This window comes from Plectropomus leopardus, chromosome 11 (assembly GCF_026936395.1).
Source record: "Plectropomus leopardus strain MGB_pleo_1.0 chromosome 11, ASM2693639v1, whole genome shotgun sequence".
Lineage (NCBI taxonomy): Eukaryota > Metazoa > Chordata > Actinopteri > Perciformes > Serranidae > Plectropomus > Plectropomus leopardus.
In genome coordinates, this window is record NC_142186.1 from 27973521 (window position 1) to 27990143 (window position 16623).

Here is a 16623-nt window from a genome sequence, read left to right on the forward strand (position 1 = left end):
AGAGTACAGACTGATTTGAAATGTCTGTGCCACAATAAATGCAAAACAACAAGGTGACTCATTAAGTGACAGTTCAGACTAAAATGAGGAAGAGTTTTGAGTTTGAGTTTATTTACATTCCTGCTCACAGTTAACGATAAGATAAGATAAAGTAAGATAGAATTTTATTAATCCTGAAGGAAATTCTTGTGCCAGATTGCTCCAGAAAACCGGTAGCAAAAAAGAATATAACAGAGCATCAAATTAGTGAAAATAAAATACAAAATACAAAGTGTCTGAAATATAATAAAATAAAATAAAATGTGTCAGAAATAAAATAAAATACAAAGTGTATGAAATAAAATACAAAGTGTCTAGTAATAATAATGTTTAAAAGTTAATAGTTAATAATGTTTAAAAGTAAAAATAAAAAAATAAATAAAAATAAAGAATAATAATGATATTGCATGTGGAGTACAGTACAAATAAGTTTAAGTATAAACAAATAAGTATAACTATAATAGATAGTATATAGTATATACTATAAATAAGTATAAACTAAAGTATATATAGTATAAAAAAAATAAATATAAATAAAATATAAATAAAAATTTACAATAAATAAATAAACGTGTTGACCTGTGAATTGAGGGAAAGAGAAATGTATAGTTGTGATAATGATAACAACAATAATAACAATATTAATAAAAATAAAAATAGGAATCACTCATCAACTCTGCTGGAAAATACAGCGAATCAGAAATAAATAGTTTTTTGGCTAATAAACACATTCAGTAGGCCTAATGGATTTAAATCACTGATTACAATACTTTTTTTTTTTCCATTGCTTTGTAAACTAAAAGGAGAAACTTCAACAGGTTCAGTCAGGGGTTAAACCCTCTGAATTAATAATTCATCTGTAAACTGAGCAGCTGACCGTCTGCAGTCCAACTGTGGTCAACTTTAATGTTTAAAATATGAATATTTATAAACTATGAATATATTTCATCATGTGATCATCATGATGTAAAGATACAGTAGTAGTTGTACCGGAGACAGCAGGTATGTCCATCACCCCTCCCCTCTCAGCTATTCCCAGTTTCCCCAGTTCCCTATTTGGCTGTTTCGGTCGGTCTGTGGGCGTGTCGGTGTGCGTGGACCACGCCCACTGTGACGTGGTGAGAAAAGTTAAGGAACACACACACATGAACACACCGGTCTGCACACCGGGCTGAGGACGGAGGACAGCAGCAGCTACCGTGGACGGAGTCACAGAGAGCTTCATTTAGTTCACTTTAACTTATTTATTTATTTATCTTTTTGTGTGACGAGTATTTATTAATATCGAAGATGAACGGAGTGTCGAGGAGTCTGTGCACGTTTGAGGACATCAGGAACCAACAGCATGGAGTAAGTTACTCGATATTACTCACACGTCTGTCGGATTTCTTGCTTTTGTCCGTTTTGTGGCGAAGAAAATGTTAAAGTAAGCTTTCCCGTGTTTCTGTTTACTTCCGGTGTGGGTGCAGAATCAGCAGTTTTTGAATCACCCAGAAAAACAAACATGAATTTGACTCAGGGACTGTTCTTTATTTATTGGAGGGGAGGCGGTGGATATTCAACTTTAGTTTGTCATATTTTGTTTTTATTTTAACCCTTTGAATCCAGGGCAAATTGGCTTGATTTCTTTCAAAAAATGGGAAAAAGGCAATGAGCTGCAACTTAAGAAGAACTGACATAGAAATGAGTTTTTTTAAAAAAAAAAAAAGGACCAGAAAATTGTGTGAAAATTAGCACACACAAAAAAATGGAAAGTAAAAGACAAAACAGAAAAACAATAACACCTGAAAAACGAATTAAAATTTATAGTATTTCTGTAAAGGTGTCTTTTTTTTCAATTTTTAAATCTACTAATTTCTTACAATTTGTAAGACATTTCTTGCCAAGTTGCTCATTATCTTTTCCCGCGTGTCTTTGAAAGAAATCAAACCAATCAAAGGGTTCACAGATTTAAATCCTTGTGAAAGGTGTCTGGATGCAGCATTTATCAAAGCTAGAAAATGTGAAATATGTTATTTTATGTTGGAGGGAAAGTGGCTGATGAATAAAACACAGCCCCTTAATATTTTTGCCAGCTGTCATTTTTTTTAATGTATTGGTTCCCTTTTTCAGTTAAAATATTTTTCAGCATAATTGTTTCTGTCTCTACATAAGTTTACGCACTTGTGTGGACTATTTCTTTGTGTGATTTAGTAGTTTTGTCACAGATCTTCAGACTTCATCTCCTCTAAGTGGTGTATTTACCATTAAGTCTCTGGCCTTTTGTCATTAAAGTATTACCCACTAACCCTCCAAAGTCCCTACTCACACATAAAGGAGCAGCTCAGAGTTAGCCCAGATAACATCTGTGCCGTCTCAGGTGCAATCTGCCCACATCATCGGAGGGCTTACAGTTTCACTTGTGACAGACAGTGAAGGCAGCTCAGGAGACAAGCGCTCTGCCACCTGTGCACGTCAAGTTTTCTTAAACAGATTAAACATTCCTCGATTTGAAGACTTTGCTGGATACTTGTTCAGTAAATGAGTGACCATCAGCGGCTGCTGGTGTCACGGACAGTCGATGGGCTCAAGTCTCTGGAGGCAGCAGAGGTTTAATCATTTACCTGAAAGGTAAAGGGTAAACTGTTAACCTGCGCTGTGGTTTATGAGGTTGTGAGGCAACATGACACTTTCGCCTTATCAGCTGCCTCCTGCTGCGACAGATTCACTGAGCTCATATCAGATGGTTTTGTCCAAAGAAGGACACGACAAAGAACAGGCTCAACCAGGGGCGTAGCAACACATTCTTTGGCCTTTTGCATGAGCTGTCTCTGTGGGCCCCCCACCTTTAGTTCTTGGTCCGTATCTCTCTCATGCACCTTTTTTAAAGTAATTTATTTTCACAATTCAGTTTGTTTCCTTTCCCTTCCTTGCTTTTTTAAAATGGGAAGACAGCAATGAGCAACCTAAGAAGAAATGACCCCAAAATTTGCAAAAACTCAGTGAAAAGTACAAGAAAATAACCTGAAAATTAGCAAAACAAAGAAATAAAAATTTTTAAAAAAGGGAAAAAAACAACAATGGGAAAGCAAAATTACACAGACAAAAAAATGACCTATAAAAGTGCAGAAAATTCATTGATTTGGTAAAATAATTATAATTATAACATTTTTCTTGCTTTCGGTTAATTCCACAGTTTGCGACTCACTGAATATGTGCAGTTTTGTTTCTCCCGCTGGCCCTGCCTGCGAGTTCCTGCTTGGTACCTGTAAAATCCTCGTGCAAGGATGGACTAAACCATTTTGTGCATGTAAGGGCTAAAAAGGGCCCGCAGAGAGCTTCCTTTTTTTTATACAAAGTTTGGTCTTTCTATCGATTTATTCAGCCAGTTTTAATTTAGATATGGCACTTTGACTTACTAAGTCTCAGAAATAAAAAAAAAAAACACCATGCCACCACTGGTGTCAACCATGACTGTTTAAATTAAATGAAACTGAACATGATTAGCAGAATTTGACCTCCAGATTAGAGCAGAATTTGACTGCCAGCTTTTACATCTGGCGGACATCTGTGTCAGTGGTCTAGACTGAAATATCAGTTGTGTAACTGTACAGAAAGGTCAGAGTGTACAAAGGGCAGCTCCACTCACACACCTCATGAACTGATTATGGGTGTTGAGGAATGATGTGAAGTAATATGTGAAACTCCACATTTGTTCAGCTTCTGTTTAATCTGTCATGCATTGCATTTTAACATACACTGATAACACATTTGCATCAGCTTCATACAGAAAACAAATTTATCCTTGTCAAATTCAAATAGTCACCCACCTAGAGTTATTTACATATCTGATATGGTTATTCAGGTCAGACTAAATAAAACTGTTTCACCTCTACGTGCAACATTTCACAATGACTTATTAACAAGAAATGACTCTTACTGTTTATCAGGTCTATAAGGATACATGAGAAGAGGAAATGTGCCGATGTGACAAAAAAGGGACTTTTCTGGATATTTTGTTGATAAGTTTCCTGGAATAAAACAAGCTTTGAAACAAAATGTAACTTTATAATAGCGACCAAAAGTTCAGTTTTTATTTCATTTAAAACTTGTGGCAGTTTCACTTCTCTTAAAATCCCAGCATACTGAGGAGAGGTTTTTTTTCTGCTGTGTGGCCACTTTTTAAATAATGCCACACTTGTCCCTGTAGACGTTCAGTTTCCCCACGTTGTGTGACTTAAACACATTCCTTCTGTCTCTCCTCATCCTCAGACATCGCCTCAGTCAGGAGTGTGTGACGTTAAAGGCTGGGAATGAGCCAAACATGACATATATAGGCATCAATGTAGAAGAACGACTGGATTTTGCCGTATCACACCTGGTTGGCGCACCCCACGGGGCAGGAAAAATCCAAAGAGACCATTATTGATAGCTCGTAAAATTGTTCTGATGGCAGCTCTCACGTCATGATTCAGATCCCGGACTTGCTGTTTACCGTCAGCATTCAGGTTCTCACATGACCGTGATATACACGCAAACTTCCCAAAGCCTCTCCTCACACCTCCGCTGGTCTCCTCCCTTTACAGTTTACTTAACCTTTAACTTAACCCCTCAGGTTTTAATGAGTGCTGACTGACTGAAAAGCCCGACAGTCAGACAGTAAACAGTCTTTACTACCCTGAGAACAACCCCGGCTAACAGGGAACGTTCCTACAACATGTTACCTATATGTTTCAATAATGTTTTTTTGTAAGGTTAGGTGAGAATGTTCTTTTATAAAATGTTCCCACAGCGTTACATGAGAACAAAGGAAGAACATTTTCCAAGCAACATTCAGAACATGTTATAAAGGACTGAGATTACAGACCATTTTTTAATGAAAATGTAATGTAATTTGATATGTTAAAAAAAAACAACATTGTTTTGATGTTTACAGAGAAGGTTACTCTAACGTTAAGAACATTCTGGGAACTAAATGAAAACTTGCAGCTGAAAATGCTACGAAAACATTTTTAGAAAGTTTTAAAACCAAAAGGTGCTAGCTAGGACAGCTCCATACTAAATGGTTCAATCCCAAGACAGTACGTACTTATAACTAGGGCAGCAGTTAAAAGTTATTTCCATTATTTCCTAACTTGCTCATTAGTTTCTTGATGAATTAGTTTATTATGTAGTCTATGAAAAGTCAAAAAAAGGGTAAATCACAATTTCCCAGAGCCTTAAATGACCTCTTTAACTCTTTAAAAGTACTTCATTACCTCTCGTATACATCAGTGGTTCTCAACCAGGGGTCCCCAGAAAAACTGGAAATGATTTATTTTCACTAATTATTATATTTAATTTAGTGAGCCCAGTGTGATTTAGTTACACGAATAACTTCCTAATTGCATCTAACAACCAAACAAAATCTGTTAATGTGAAACATTTTAGAGGTCCTTGACACGAAAAAGGTATAAAAAAAAACAACGCTGATATATAGCACAGAAAAGAAAAGAAAATTCTCGTATTAAAGAGGCTGGAACTTGTAAACGTTTGGCTTTGTTGCTCTAAAAATGATTCAAGTCTTGAAAAGAACATCCAGTACGCTGCTCATGCTCAGCATCACAATTTGTTGGTCTTCTTTTGAAGCCTCGAGTGATGCTTTCCAGCATATACTTGCGTCTGAGATAGTTGGATGTGTGGATAGCTGCTTACAAATTGCTTGAAAATTTCTAAAACAAAAGTTCCTAAATGAGTCTATCAGTTCATCAGCTAATCCCTGCAGCTCCTGTTGAGCAGTTGGATAAAATGTGCCGACACTTGAGTATCAGTCGAAAGCTGCCGTCAAATGCGTAGATTCTTTGTCCTGTTTGCTTTTTTTTTAATCAAATATTTTATGATGTTAGTCATAACCTTAAAGTTTTATTTCAGCTGTATTTCTTTTCAGCTATTGAAAGATATATTTGTTTATCCAAATCCTTGTTTTAGTAAGGTAATGAAACTCAGGTATCGTCCTGGCGCTGGTTGGGAAACACTTGATACCTGCAGTCAAACGCTCTGGCTCCAGTCGCTTCACAGCTGCTGCCTCAGAGGTTTAAAATGCAATAGTTGCATCTGTGCAGCAGGTGTGGGAAAGCAGTGCATGAGAGGGATGGATTGATTTAATGCGCGATGACGTATGCACACATTTTGTTTTCTGTGGAATGCAGGTACAGCACCTGGAGGCAGGAGATGTTTTTCTGTTTATGACACCTGATGCTGCTGATCTGAACATCGGGTTCTTTTTTTTTTTAAGCGGCACGAAGCTCAAAAACTTTTTTTTTCTCCATATTCAGCAGCTCGGTCAGCAACATTTCCAGTCACTTCTCAGCTTATTTAACCTGCATGATTTACAGGCCTCCTGATGCCAAAGTCCAAAACAAAAGCGTCTTCATACCCTCTAAGCCTCTCGGACTGGCTTTACCCCGTGATCTTTTGTGCTCATTGTCGGTGCACCCAGCAGTGTGGTCACTGTGTGTGTGTGTGTGTGCTTAGTTTCAGGTTTCTGCCCTGTTAGAAAGGTAGTGTGCACACTGAGTTATTGTGTGTATCTGTGTGTGTATGTGTGCTTGCATACGTCACAGAGCACATCCAGTCTCTTTGTCTGTGTTCCCGCGAAGTCTAGTATTACAGGTTATCTTTGAAGGTGGTACAGACGACATTTTTGTATGTGTGGATATAAAAGAGAAAAACAGGCAGAGAGAGTGGCGTGTAAATAGTGGATGGCAGAGCGAGGATTAACAGAGTCTTTGTTCGGTTGTCTATAAAGAGCCAGTGAAGTTGTATAACGATGGATTCCTTCTTAACAACCCTCCCACTGTTCCCCCTTTCTCCTCCTCCTCCTCTCCTCTCTTTTCTCCTCCCGTAAACGCCGTGCTTTCAGGTGTCTGTAATCTGAGAGGAAATCATGTTGAACAAGAGGGGAATTTTTTGGCTTTCGGTTCAGTTTTGTTTTGACGTAGTAGTTCGACCCTCCACCCCAACTATTAGGCGACTTCCTCTGCTGTTTGTAATTGTTCTTGTTGAAGATTTAACCATCTGTCCCTCTCTGTTTTCTTTTTCATTACTGCTGTACTTCCTGAGCAGATAACCAGCGACTCAAATAGGCCTTTGTCCAACACATGGCCTTTATTTGATAGCCTCTCACCGCTCTTTATCATAGGATTACATAACACACCCAGTTCATTTCCCCTGTCAGGCTTACATCAAGGCCCGGGCATTCTGCATGACAGACACGGTTTCTACGCAGAGGCAAAGAGTCACTGTGTTTGCCACTGTCATCGTAAACTGCACAAACAATTGAGTTTAAACATAGGGCTGCAACTAACAGCTATTTTATTGAACAGCTATTATCGTTTGGTCTGCAAAGAACAATGGAAAAAAAAGTCAATCTTTTTTTATAATGTTGTCAATAAAGCTGCAAATGATGATTTATATTGTCTTCATTAATCGATTAGTTGTTTGGTCTTTAAAATGTCAGAAAATGGTGAAAAAACTGAAAATATCTACATTTAAAGAGCTGTAATAAGAGAATTTTTACTCATTTTCTTAGAAAATTACTCACACGATTAGTTAGTTGACAACTAGTCGATTAGTTGATTAATCGTTGCAGCTCTAGTCATCAAATTTCTTCTTTTGTTCAACTAACAGTCAAAAATCTTAAGATATTCCATTTGTCATCATGTAAAACATAGAAAAGCAGCAAATCTGCAAGACTTGAACCTTGAAATATTTGTTACTTTTGCCTGAAAAATAATTAAAACAATTACTAAAGTAGTTGTCAGTGTTTTTGTCTGACTAATAGATTATTCAATTATCTAGTTTAAAAGTCCATTCTTATTGTTGGAATCAGCAGTTGGCAAAAAAAATCACTTCAAGGTCCATTTGTAGCTGCTGTGGAGCTTTCAGTCACATTACATGATTTTCGAATGATGATGAATGTGTGTGGTTTTTTTTTTTTAAGGAAAATCCTGCATTATATCTTTAAGTTGCCTTTAAAATTGACCTTTTTCAAGCTTTATAAAGCTCTGAAAAAAAAGTAAATTTGAACATGTTACTCCACAACAACTGCCAAACTTTATTTGCCGACAAAGATAATGTGGTATGATCGAAACTCAACAAAAACTAATAAATGGACTTTGAGGTCAGACTGTTATGGCAGCGTCTTTGGCAGTCGAAACAGGAAATGCAAGATAACGTACAGTAGCCGGGCCTTTTGTGCTGCAGGTTATGTACCAAAAGAAAATAAAGAATTAAAAGTAATACTGCGCACAGAGGTTAAATCGGGACAAATGATGATAATGTGACTGTGTGCATTTTTGTGTAATTGCATGCATGTGTGCATTTGTTTGTGTTTACAGTGTTTAACCGCAGAAGAAAATTACAGCCATTTCTTCTTCTGTCTGTTCAGTGTTTTTAGAGTCAAGTTTCAACACCAGGGGGAATACATCGGGGAAAATAAACAAGTTGTGTTGGGCTGGAATGAGTTATATAATGTCTGCGACCTCCTCCCTCACATCCGCATACTTACACTTACACACACACACACACTCACTGGATAGCACTTTTAAGGGGGTTCCCTGTGCAGGACGGACACACACCCGGTCACATCCCGGACGAGAGTTTTCCTCTTAAAGCGTCCTCTCTCTGAAAGAAATAACTCGGAAGGTTTCAAAGCGTTCTTTGCATTGTCTCGTCTCTGCCGTCCTCCCTCTCATATTGTTTGCATGCCAGACAGTTTATGGCTACTGTGAGGATTTTGTTACCATGGAAATGTTCTGTCTTGCTTGACATGACATTTTCTGCCCACTTTCCCAGAAATCCAGCCAGCGCTTCCAATTGGCTGAGAGCGCCTGGAGAGTTTCCGCCTAAAGTCCCTCTGACGTCCACAGCACACAATTTTAATTCAAACAATCTGTCTCTGTGCAGCTGTGAAAAACTTTTAGCCTCCTCTCTGACGCTCGTACCCCCTCTCTCTCCCTCTCTCCCTCCTTCTCTGGTCCTCTCAGTGAGTATGACTCAGTCTCTCCTCCTCTTTTTTCCCCCTGTTCTCCTCCTCAAAATAGTCCTCAATCATTTTATCCATCACATAACGGTCTCTTTGTGGCTTCACTTCATCGTCTCCGTTCTTGGTTTTCAGGAGGGGTGCAGGCGACTGCGACTCACACTGCATGACCAGAGCCAGGCAGCTCGGAGCTCGGAGCAGCACAGGGACAAGGTAAGACCTTCCTGCGCCTGATAACTCGGGTCATAAAACAGACCGTAACACCAGTGTAGAGAACCGACTAACTCCTGGGAGTCAGAACTAAAGGAGGTAGAGGAATATAGCAAATGGAAAGTTGCATGAAATTACAGTTTTAGATGCAAGTTTGGATACTTGTGGGTGAAGGATATGATGCTGTTACATTTAAATTGACTTTTCATCTTTTAATGGATGCACCTGGGTTACTTTATTGTAGGACACAAGGGAGAGTAGTCTGCATTTTATTTTGATGACAAAAAAAAATTTCAAAGGTGAAGATGTTATCGTTCGGGCCATATTTGGATACGCAGGTTCAGACAGTTAATCTGCTTGATGATTCTGAGGAATTACCTCAGAGCTACCGCACATTCACACGCACATTCCTACACCCAAACGGTACAGAGACACCAACTGCTTGTAAACATGCCACAGCTGCCATCAGCTTTTCATTAGCTTAGTTCCCACACAAGGCCACTCAAAAGACAACCACTGTTCTCCCAAAACTGGTGCCAAAGTTAGATTAAAAAAAACCCGGACCACCAGCAGTCGTGTTACATAACGTCCCTCCACCTCCTTCTGTGTGTCTCTGCTTATGGGATTGACCAAGTCTGGACGCTACTTCCAAACCAGATGTTTATGGGTTAGTCACCATAGTGATTACGGTTAAATGAGACTCGCAGTCAGTCACACACACGGGAATAATTTTCTCAGGAGTTAAAGGGATAGTTCTAATTTTTTAAACTGTGGTTGTATGGGGCAATTATTACCATTAGGATGGTCGTTGACGCGTCCCCAGTTTGGAGAAGCAGGCAGGAGTCTGACACAGAAGCTAAACAATGTACTGCTGTGAAAGAGTCATGAGCAACATAAGAACCACATACAACTCCACTTAACCCTCGTAATGTCCTCCCAGTTACCATACACCTTTTGTCCTCTGGGGCCATTCTGACCCCGCCCTGTTTTGACGAGTATTTAAAGCATATTGAATAAATTGTCAAACAATTCTGTGTTACAACTTTAGTCTTACTTCAGCCCAACCCATTACCACACATTTTCCCCTTTGTTTTGGAATTTAGGGCCAACAGACGTTGTTAACATAAGTATAAAAAACATATTTTGATAGCAAAAGATTTCATTTGGGGTCAGATTGACCCCAAGGACAACATGAACGATCCCTTTCGTAGTTAAAATGCATCATTCATGTCAGACGTTCCAGACAGATGTTTCATAATGATTATTAACAAGAAGTGCTCCATGCTGTCCTTCCAGCTATCTTGTGTTGCAATATCAAAAACATGCTCCAACTTCTCTTCCCGCATTAGCAAAGCACAGTGACCTCACTCATGTTTGCATATGTTTGGAAATGTATCACACCCATCCTCTCGCAGCACAGAGCGGGTTGCATTGTTCACTCCTCTGCTCTCTAATCTCCAGCCTATTGGACGTGCGTTTGCGCTGGTGCAGCCGCCCAGTGACAGGACATCTCTGACTCCCGAACCGCTCAAATCTACAGAGGAGCAGGTCGAGGTTATAAAGGTGGGTGTTGGCTGTTGTTTTGGGGGAAAGAAACGTTTGTTGTGGTTGTTTCGTGGTCGTGTTTGACATCTGTGTGTGTGTGTCTCTCACTGTTTAAGGTTTATCTGGAGGCCCGCAGACAAGAGCAGCAGAAACACCAGCAGAGCCTGAAGATGTTGTCAGATGAGGTTTCACAGATACAGGAGGTCAGTCTGTGGATGGTATCAGCTTTAGCTCTGACAGACATTTTAAACACACAACCATGACTCCAGGATTATGTAATAATTTGCATGTTAACATCATGTAAATTCCTCCTCGCCTCCAGGCTTCTTCTTTGAGTTTATCACATCTGAAACACACACACACACTTATTAAAACACTGTAAAAATACATGATAATATCTCTGTAACTCACAATGTTTTTATATTACACAGGTGAGGTATTGCCTTAAGACGCTGAGGGAGCAGATGGCAGCCAAAAACAAGGTAGGTCTATTTTGAGCGGCTTTGTTGTGCCCTCGCCATTGTTAACTCCACATCCTGTGTTCTTAATGGCATTTCCTCCGCCTTTCACATCTCCGTCTTTCACTCTTTTCCCTTCTAACTTCCTCCTTTTCTCTCTCCAGCCGCACACAAACGGGTGGAAAGTCGGTCTCCCCTTCCGAAAGAGCACCTCGCCCGCCCCCAAAGCTGACGGACAGGTGAGCATTCAAAGTTGTGAATATACAGCGTATCAAATGTCTCGTGCGTATCATAGCCGCAGACTACTGCCTGTGTTTGCAAAGCGATAATCTCCCAGCGGCACACAGAAGAGGCAGAACCAGATATAAAGTTAAACAGAGAGACAAACGGAGTTGTAGTGTGAAAAAAAAGGACAGCATCAAATACACTTATAGCACCCCGGGGTGTATGAAAACGTGTGAGAGAGCACACACTGTTCCCTCCATGTGTTATTGTGTTCAGGCGCTCCTCATTGTTCCCAGCATTCCACAGATACCTCTCCTTTAATAGTTTCGTCGCACGCTTTTTCAGCAGCCACTACTATCATCATGCCAGTAATGTTTTTTACAAACACAAACAGAGATGACACTGACGCTGTGTTTGGTTGAATTGTTTTTATCGCCAATTATAGCATTTATCTGTGAGTCATGCCACGGCTCGCTCGCACAAGTGTTGCAGAAATCAGGAGGGAAAACGCTGGTCATGATCCAACCGCTGCAGTGACGCACACAGACACGCCTGTTTCTTTATGACAGCCAAACCCACTGAGGTCAAGCAAAATGAAAACAAGGGTTTACATTAGGTCCTCACAAAAGCATCTGCACGTCTGTCTCACTCCATCATAACTTTAGGGATTTTAAGACAGTACTGCGTACAGTACAATCAGCTCTAAAGTTTTTTTGTTTTGCAGCATTGAGGTCCAGTATTATGCTATTTTTTAGGTTCATACTTGTATTTAAGATTTCTACTAGGTGTTTACATGCTTTTCAAACCTGGAACGACATCACTTCTCTTGTGCTGCGTTCAGAAGCCTTTTAAAAGCTATATGTCCCTTTAAAAGATGAATAAATTTACCTAATAATTTGTTTCAAAAAAGAGGGGAAATTAGAAAATAATTCCCAAAATTTGGAAAAATGTCTAGAAAACAAAATTTATAATAATTATTTTATATTTAAAATTATGTTACAGAAAAAAATCAAATATATAAAATAAATATAAATAGCAAGTAAGAGGTAAGTGTAGGTTTATTCAACTCTGATTAACAGAAAAACCCTTTAAAGTCAAAGGGAAAACAGATCTATTAAGTGATCTAAATTGATTACAGATTAGAAAATGAAATATTTGCCTGCATAAAAATTCACTCCCTGTAAGTCCGTATTTATCTGGACGTTTATCTCAGCATCAAATTTCTCTCATACTAGAGATTCCTTATTCACCAATTTGTGCATTTGCACCAGTTCAAGGTTTAAACATCTTAAATTATGTGAAAGTAAAAGTCTGCTACTTTCATGTTTTTGGGGAGACAAATGCGTATGTTCTAAATATTAAGGGGGACCTGTCTCCTGCCCTGCATACCCCCCGAAATCTATGCCTGTGATTGTGGGTGAACAAGTTCAAGCACAAATACTCAACTGGATTAAGATGTGGACTCTGACTCAGCCCCTCCAGGACATCACAGGATCTATCTGCTAATCTCAGGCTCCATTCTTTTCCCATTTAGGAAGCAGCTGAAGAAGCGGAGAGAGCCAAGCTGAGGGAGGTCAGCAAGCGCTTATATGCTCAGCTACAGGAGGCAGAGAAGAAACACCAGGAAGACAAAGAGAGGCTGCAGGTAACGCACGCATCTTTACATTATTTATACATCATAACTAATCATCAGAATCAGAAATACCTTATTGATCCCTGAGTGTGTGTGTGTGTGTGTGTGTGTGTGGGGGGGGTATTTCAGTTGAGCTAAAGCCACATTTTAAATTAAAGAAATTAAGCATCTCTGTCTTTTTCTCCTGTCTCTTCCAGGCTGAAAGCAACAGGCTGAGGGATCGTCTGAGCAACGAGGAGGAGAAGTTGAGGTTGACAGAAGAAGCGAGTGAGAAGAAAGACAAGCGCATAGACGAGCTCCAGAGGTTGCTGGGAGGGATGGAGCAGGAGAGCGCCACGCTGAGGGAGGCGATCCGCAACCGCGAGGAGGAACTCCGCGAGCTGCGCAAGCTCAGAGAAGAGGGCCAGAAAGGGGAGCAGAGGTCAGCAAACGCAGAAAAACATTAACATAATGAATGTTTTTTTTTCGTCAATCAGTGACATTCAAATCAGTAGCACCGTTTTCTAACTCTCTGTGTGTATTTTTAGGACCGAGCAGTTGGAGAAGGAGGTTGCTATTCTCAAAGAAAAGATCCACCATCTGGATGACATGCTGAAAAGTCAGCAGAGGAAAGTCAGACACATGATTGAACAGGTGAGGCGCACATGTGTGAGAATCTCTAAAGCAAACACATTGTCTCCAAGTTCATATTTGTGCAGGATTTACTGACTGTTTGACTGTGTTTTCTCGTCTTCAGCTCCAGAACTCCCGCATGGTGATCCAGGAGAGAGACCGCGTGATCAAAGAGCTGGAGGAGAAAGTGGCTTTCTTGGAGGCTGAGGTAAGGACTGCTTATTGTCGAAGCCTAGAAAAATCATTTTATGGCTTTTCAGAGGAATTTAAATAAAGAGTCGGTGTTAAAGGCGTAGATGGTAACTTTAATAAAAAACACTTTTTGCTGTATTTGTTGAAACTGCCAGTAAATCCACACAGAAGCACATGAGACAGATAGTCTGTGAAAAAAAAGATGCCCTCTTGTTGTGCTTCTAATGGCAGCAAATTTTCTCATGTTACAGCTAAACAGTACACTAAAATATGTTTCTGAAATCACTTAAGGTGAGAAATGGGCACTGCAGCAACAGTTTTGATTCATATTTGATCAACGCTGCCTCGTTTGACAGTTTGACTGCAGTCCAAAAGCAGTGATTGACATGATTGACACCTGCGTTAGAGACTTCTCAGCTCTGATTGGTTGTTTTCCTTCAGCATGGTTGATTCTAACAAATGTAATTTGAAGCACTATGAGGGGGAGGAAAATGATTTGTTAACAGATTTTATCACGTTGTACTGTGTAGATGTACTGACAGTTTCAGCAGATACGACAAAAAGTTATTTTAATAACTGTTACCAACTGTAGCTTTAAAGAGAAAGTAAGGAAAATGCCATAAAATCTCTGCAGAGGAACAGAGGAAATATGAAAGGGAAGGGGATGAAACTGCTGTCTGTTTGGTGTCCCCCTTAATATCCTTTTTTATTTGTGTTATGTGAAATGACCCTAACTTCCTGTGTGTGCAGAACCGAGAGATGCATGACCAGATGGACTACTTCCTGGGAGGACAAAGGTCAAATTCCTACCTTTCATCAGAGCGCAACCCCCAGATTGTCTACAGGTATTTTGCACTTCCTCTTCATACTCGTTTTGAAGATAAATTTGCAAGTCCTACAGCACAGATACTTAACTTGCTTTGAGAGACACTTTTGCAAAATGACTGGAGGCCAAGGGCCAGATAATAAACAATAATTTATAATCAATATATAAATAATTTGCCCAGACCTCTGATGGCGCTCTGAGGGATCCTCTTTTGGCACTTTTCTGATTAAAAAAAAAAGCTCTATTTTGATTTTATTAATGCACTCTGGCACTTAATTTTACATTTTCTCAAAACACAAAAAAATCCCGGTGTGAATGAATGTATTTTGTTTGTGAATTAGAAAAGGGTCAACGGGTCGCCTAACACCCTGTCATGGGCCACCAGCTGAGTATCCCTGTTCTACAGCGCCCTTCATTACTCCTGCATGGCTTACAAGTGTTTATCTTATATTGTTGTTAATTTTTTATCCATGAAATTCGATTAAATTAACACAATAGCCAAAGATCTCCTGTTGCAAATCTGAGTTTGCAATTTGGTCAAAATATGTTTCTGTAAACATAAGATACAGCACACGCAAACTCACAAACGCTTAAATATTCACCAATTCTAGTCGTGCATCTGCATAAGATCCTTAATAATTATCTGTTTTTATGGTGTTTCAACATAAAACCCACTAATTCTTTTCCTCTTATCCCCTCAGTAAACCAATCAAGCCGACCACCTCATCTAACAAACCGCTCCCTTTCATCAAAGTCATCGAGATCAAGTCATGAAGCGACGGCAGAAAGACACGGTGATAATCGAGGTGGGCTCATGACGACCAAACCTTCTCAATACAGACTGAAACCAAACAGCAGCTCAACAAAAACATCTGATCACATTAACAGTTTGGATGTGAGAGTTTAGCTTCCTGGACTGCAACTCCATCAACACTAAAACCACAAACACTCTTGAAGGAAACAATGTGGCGTTTGGCGACAAACACAAGCATAGGGGCGTGTCTGTGCATAACGAACGTGTGTGTGTGTGTCAGCTTTAATGTAGATAAATGAAAGCGTACTGAGTCAGCTGACGTGCATTTGAAGTTGATACTGTAAACAAGTGTTTTCTTTGTGCTGCCCTGTTTTGATCGCTTTTTAACCTTTGAGTTTATGACAGTTTGGTGTTGACAGGACTGTTGATCAAAGTGCAGGATGGAAGACCTTTTGCCAAGTGACGTTATAAAGTCCTTATGCCGTCGGTAATGTAGCAAACATAGATAACTAAGCTAACAGTTTCATGTTAAAATCATTAACCAGATGGTCTACATCCTGCACCCTTATTCGTCACTAATCCATGACTCCGTTCACGTCGCTCATTGAATGGTATGACGCTTTAAACGTGTAAATAATGACTGTAGCATATATGAGGTCAACACCCTTTTCATGAAAAGAGCTAAGAGTATTTAAATAAAAATAACAATACGGCACTTAATGATACTGTGAGGAAGCAGAAAGAAAAAAATGGCGTCAGTGGTGAAGTAATTTGATATGTTCCTGCTTCATAGAGGTGTCATTCTTCAACCGATTTCTTGTAAAACATTTCAGTTCCCTGCCATGTGTAAACAGTCACCTTGTTTTGTACATAATATTGCTGAATGTGATTTGATGTTTTAATTTCTAACAACTTTCCAGTTTGTATTTATTTATATTAAATCAAACCTCTAGACATATGTGTGTATGATAGCAGTTTTTTTTTTAAATGAAGTACACTCTTATCTATTATTCGTGTTTGTGGTTCTCTGAATAAATATCAAAATAAATACAGTGCTTCTTTTGACTCTTTGCAGAAATAAAGCAGCACTTTACATAGGTTATTATGTAAGGAGCGCCCTCTGCTGGA

At 39.3% G+C, this 16623-nt stretch overlaps 1 protein-coding gene across 2 annotated transcripts; it reads left to right on the top strand.

Moving 5' to 3' along the window:
* The first annotated feature begins 1189 nt into the window (after nucleotides 1–1189).
* Nucleotides 1190–16543, top strand: tuft1a (tuftelin 1a). 2 transcript variants are annotated; one of them, XM_042489494.2, is made up of 12 exons: nucleotides 1190–1389; nucleotides 9176–9253; nucleotides 10712–10813; nucleotides 10912–10998; nucleotides 11227–11277; nucleotides 11418–11492; nucleotides 13013–13123; nucleotides 13309–13532; nucleotides 13639–13744; nucleotides 13848–13931; nucleotides 14666–14760; nucleotides 15443–16543. In XM_042489494.2, the coding sequence occupies exons 1-12, from the start codon at nucleotides 1330–1332 to the stop codon at nucleotides 15513–15515; spliced, it is 1146 nt and encodes a 381-aa protein (XP_042345428.2). In that variant the 5' UTR covers nucleotides 1190–1329; the 3' UTR covers nucleotides 15516–16543. The 2 variants fall into 2 exon arrangements, with proteins under 2 accessions (XP_042345428.2, XP_087940639.1); XM_088084513.1 differs by lacking the exon at nucleotides 1190–1389 and adding an exon at nucleotides 8025–9043.
* Nucleotides 16544–16623: the final 80 nt, after the last annotated feature.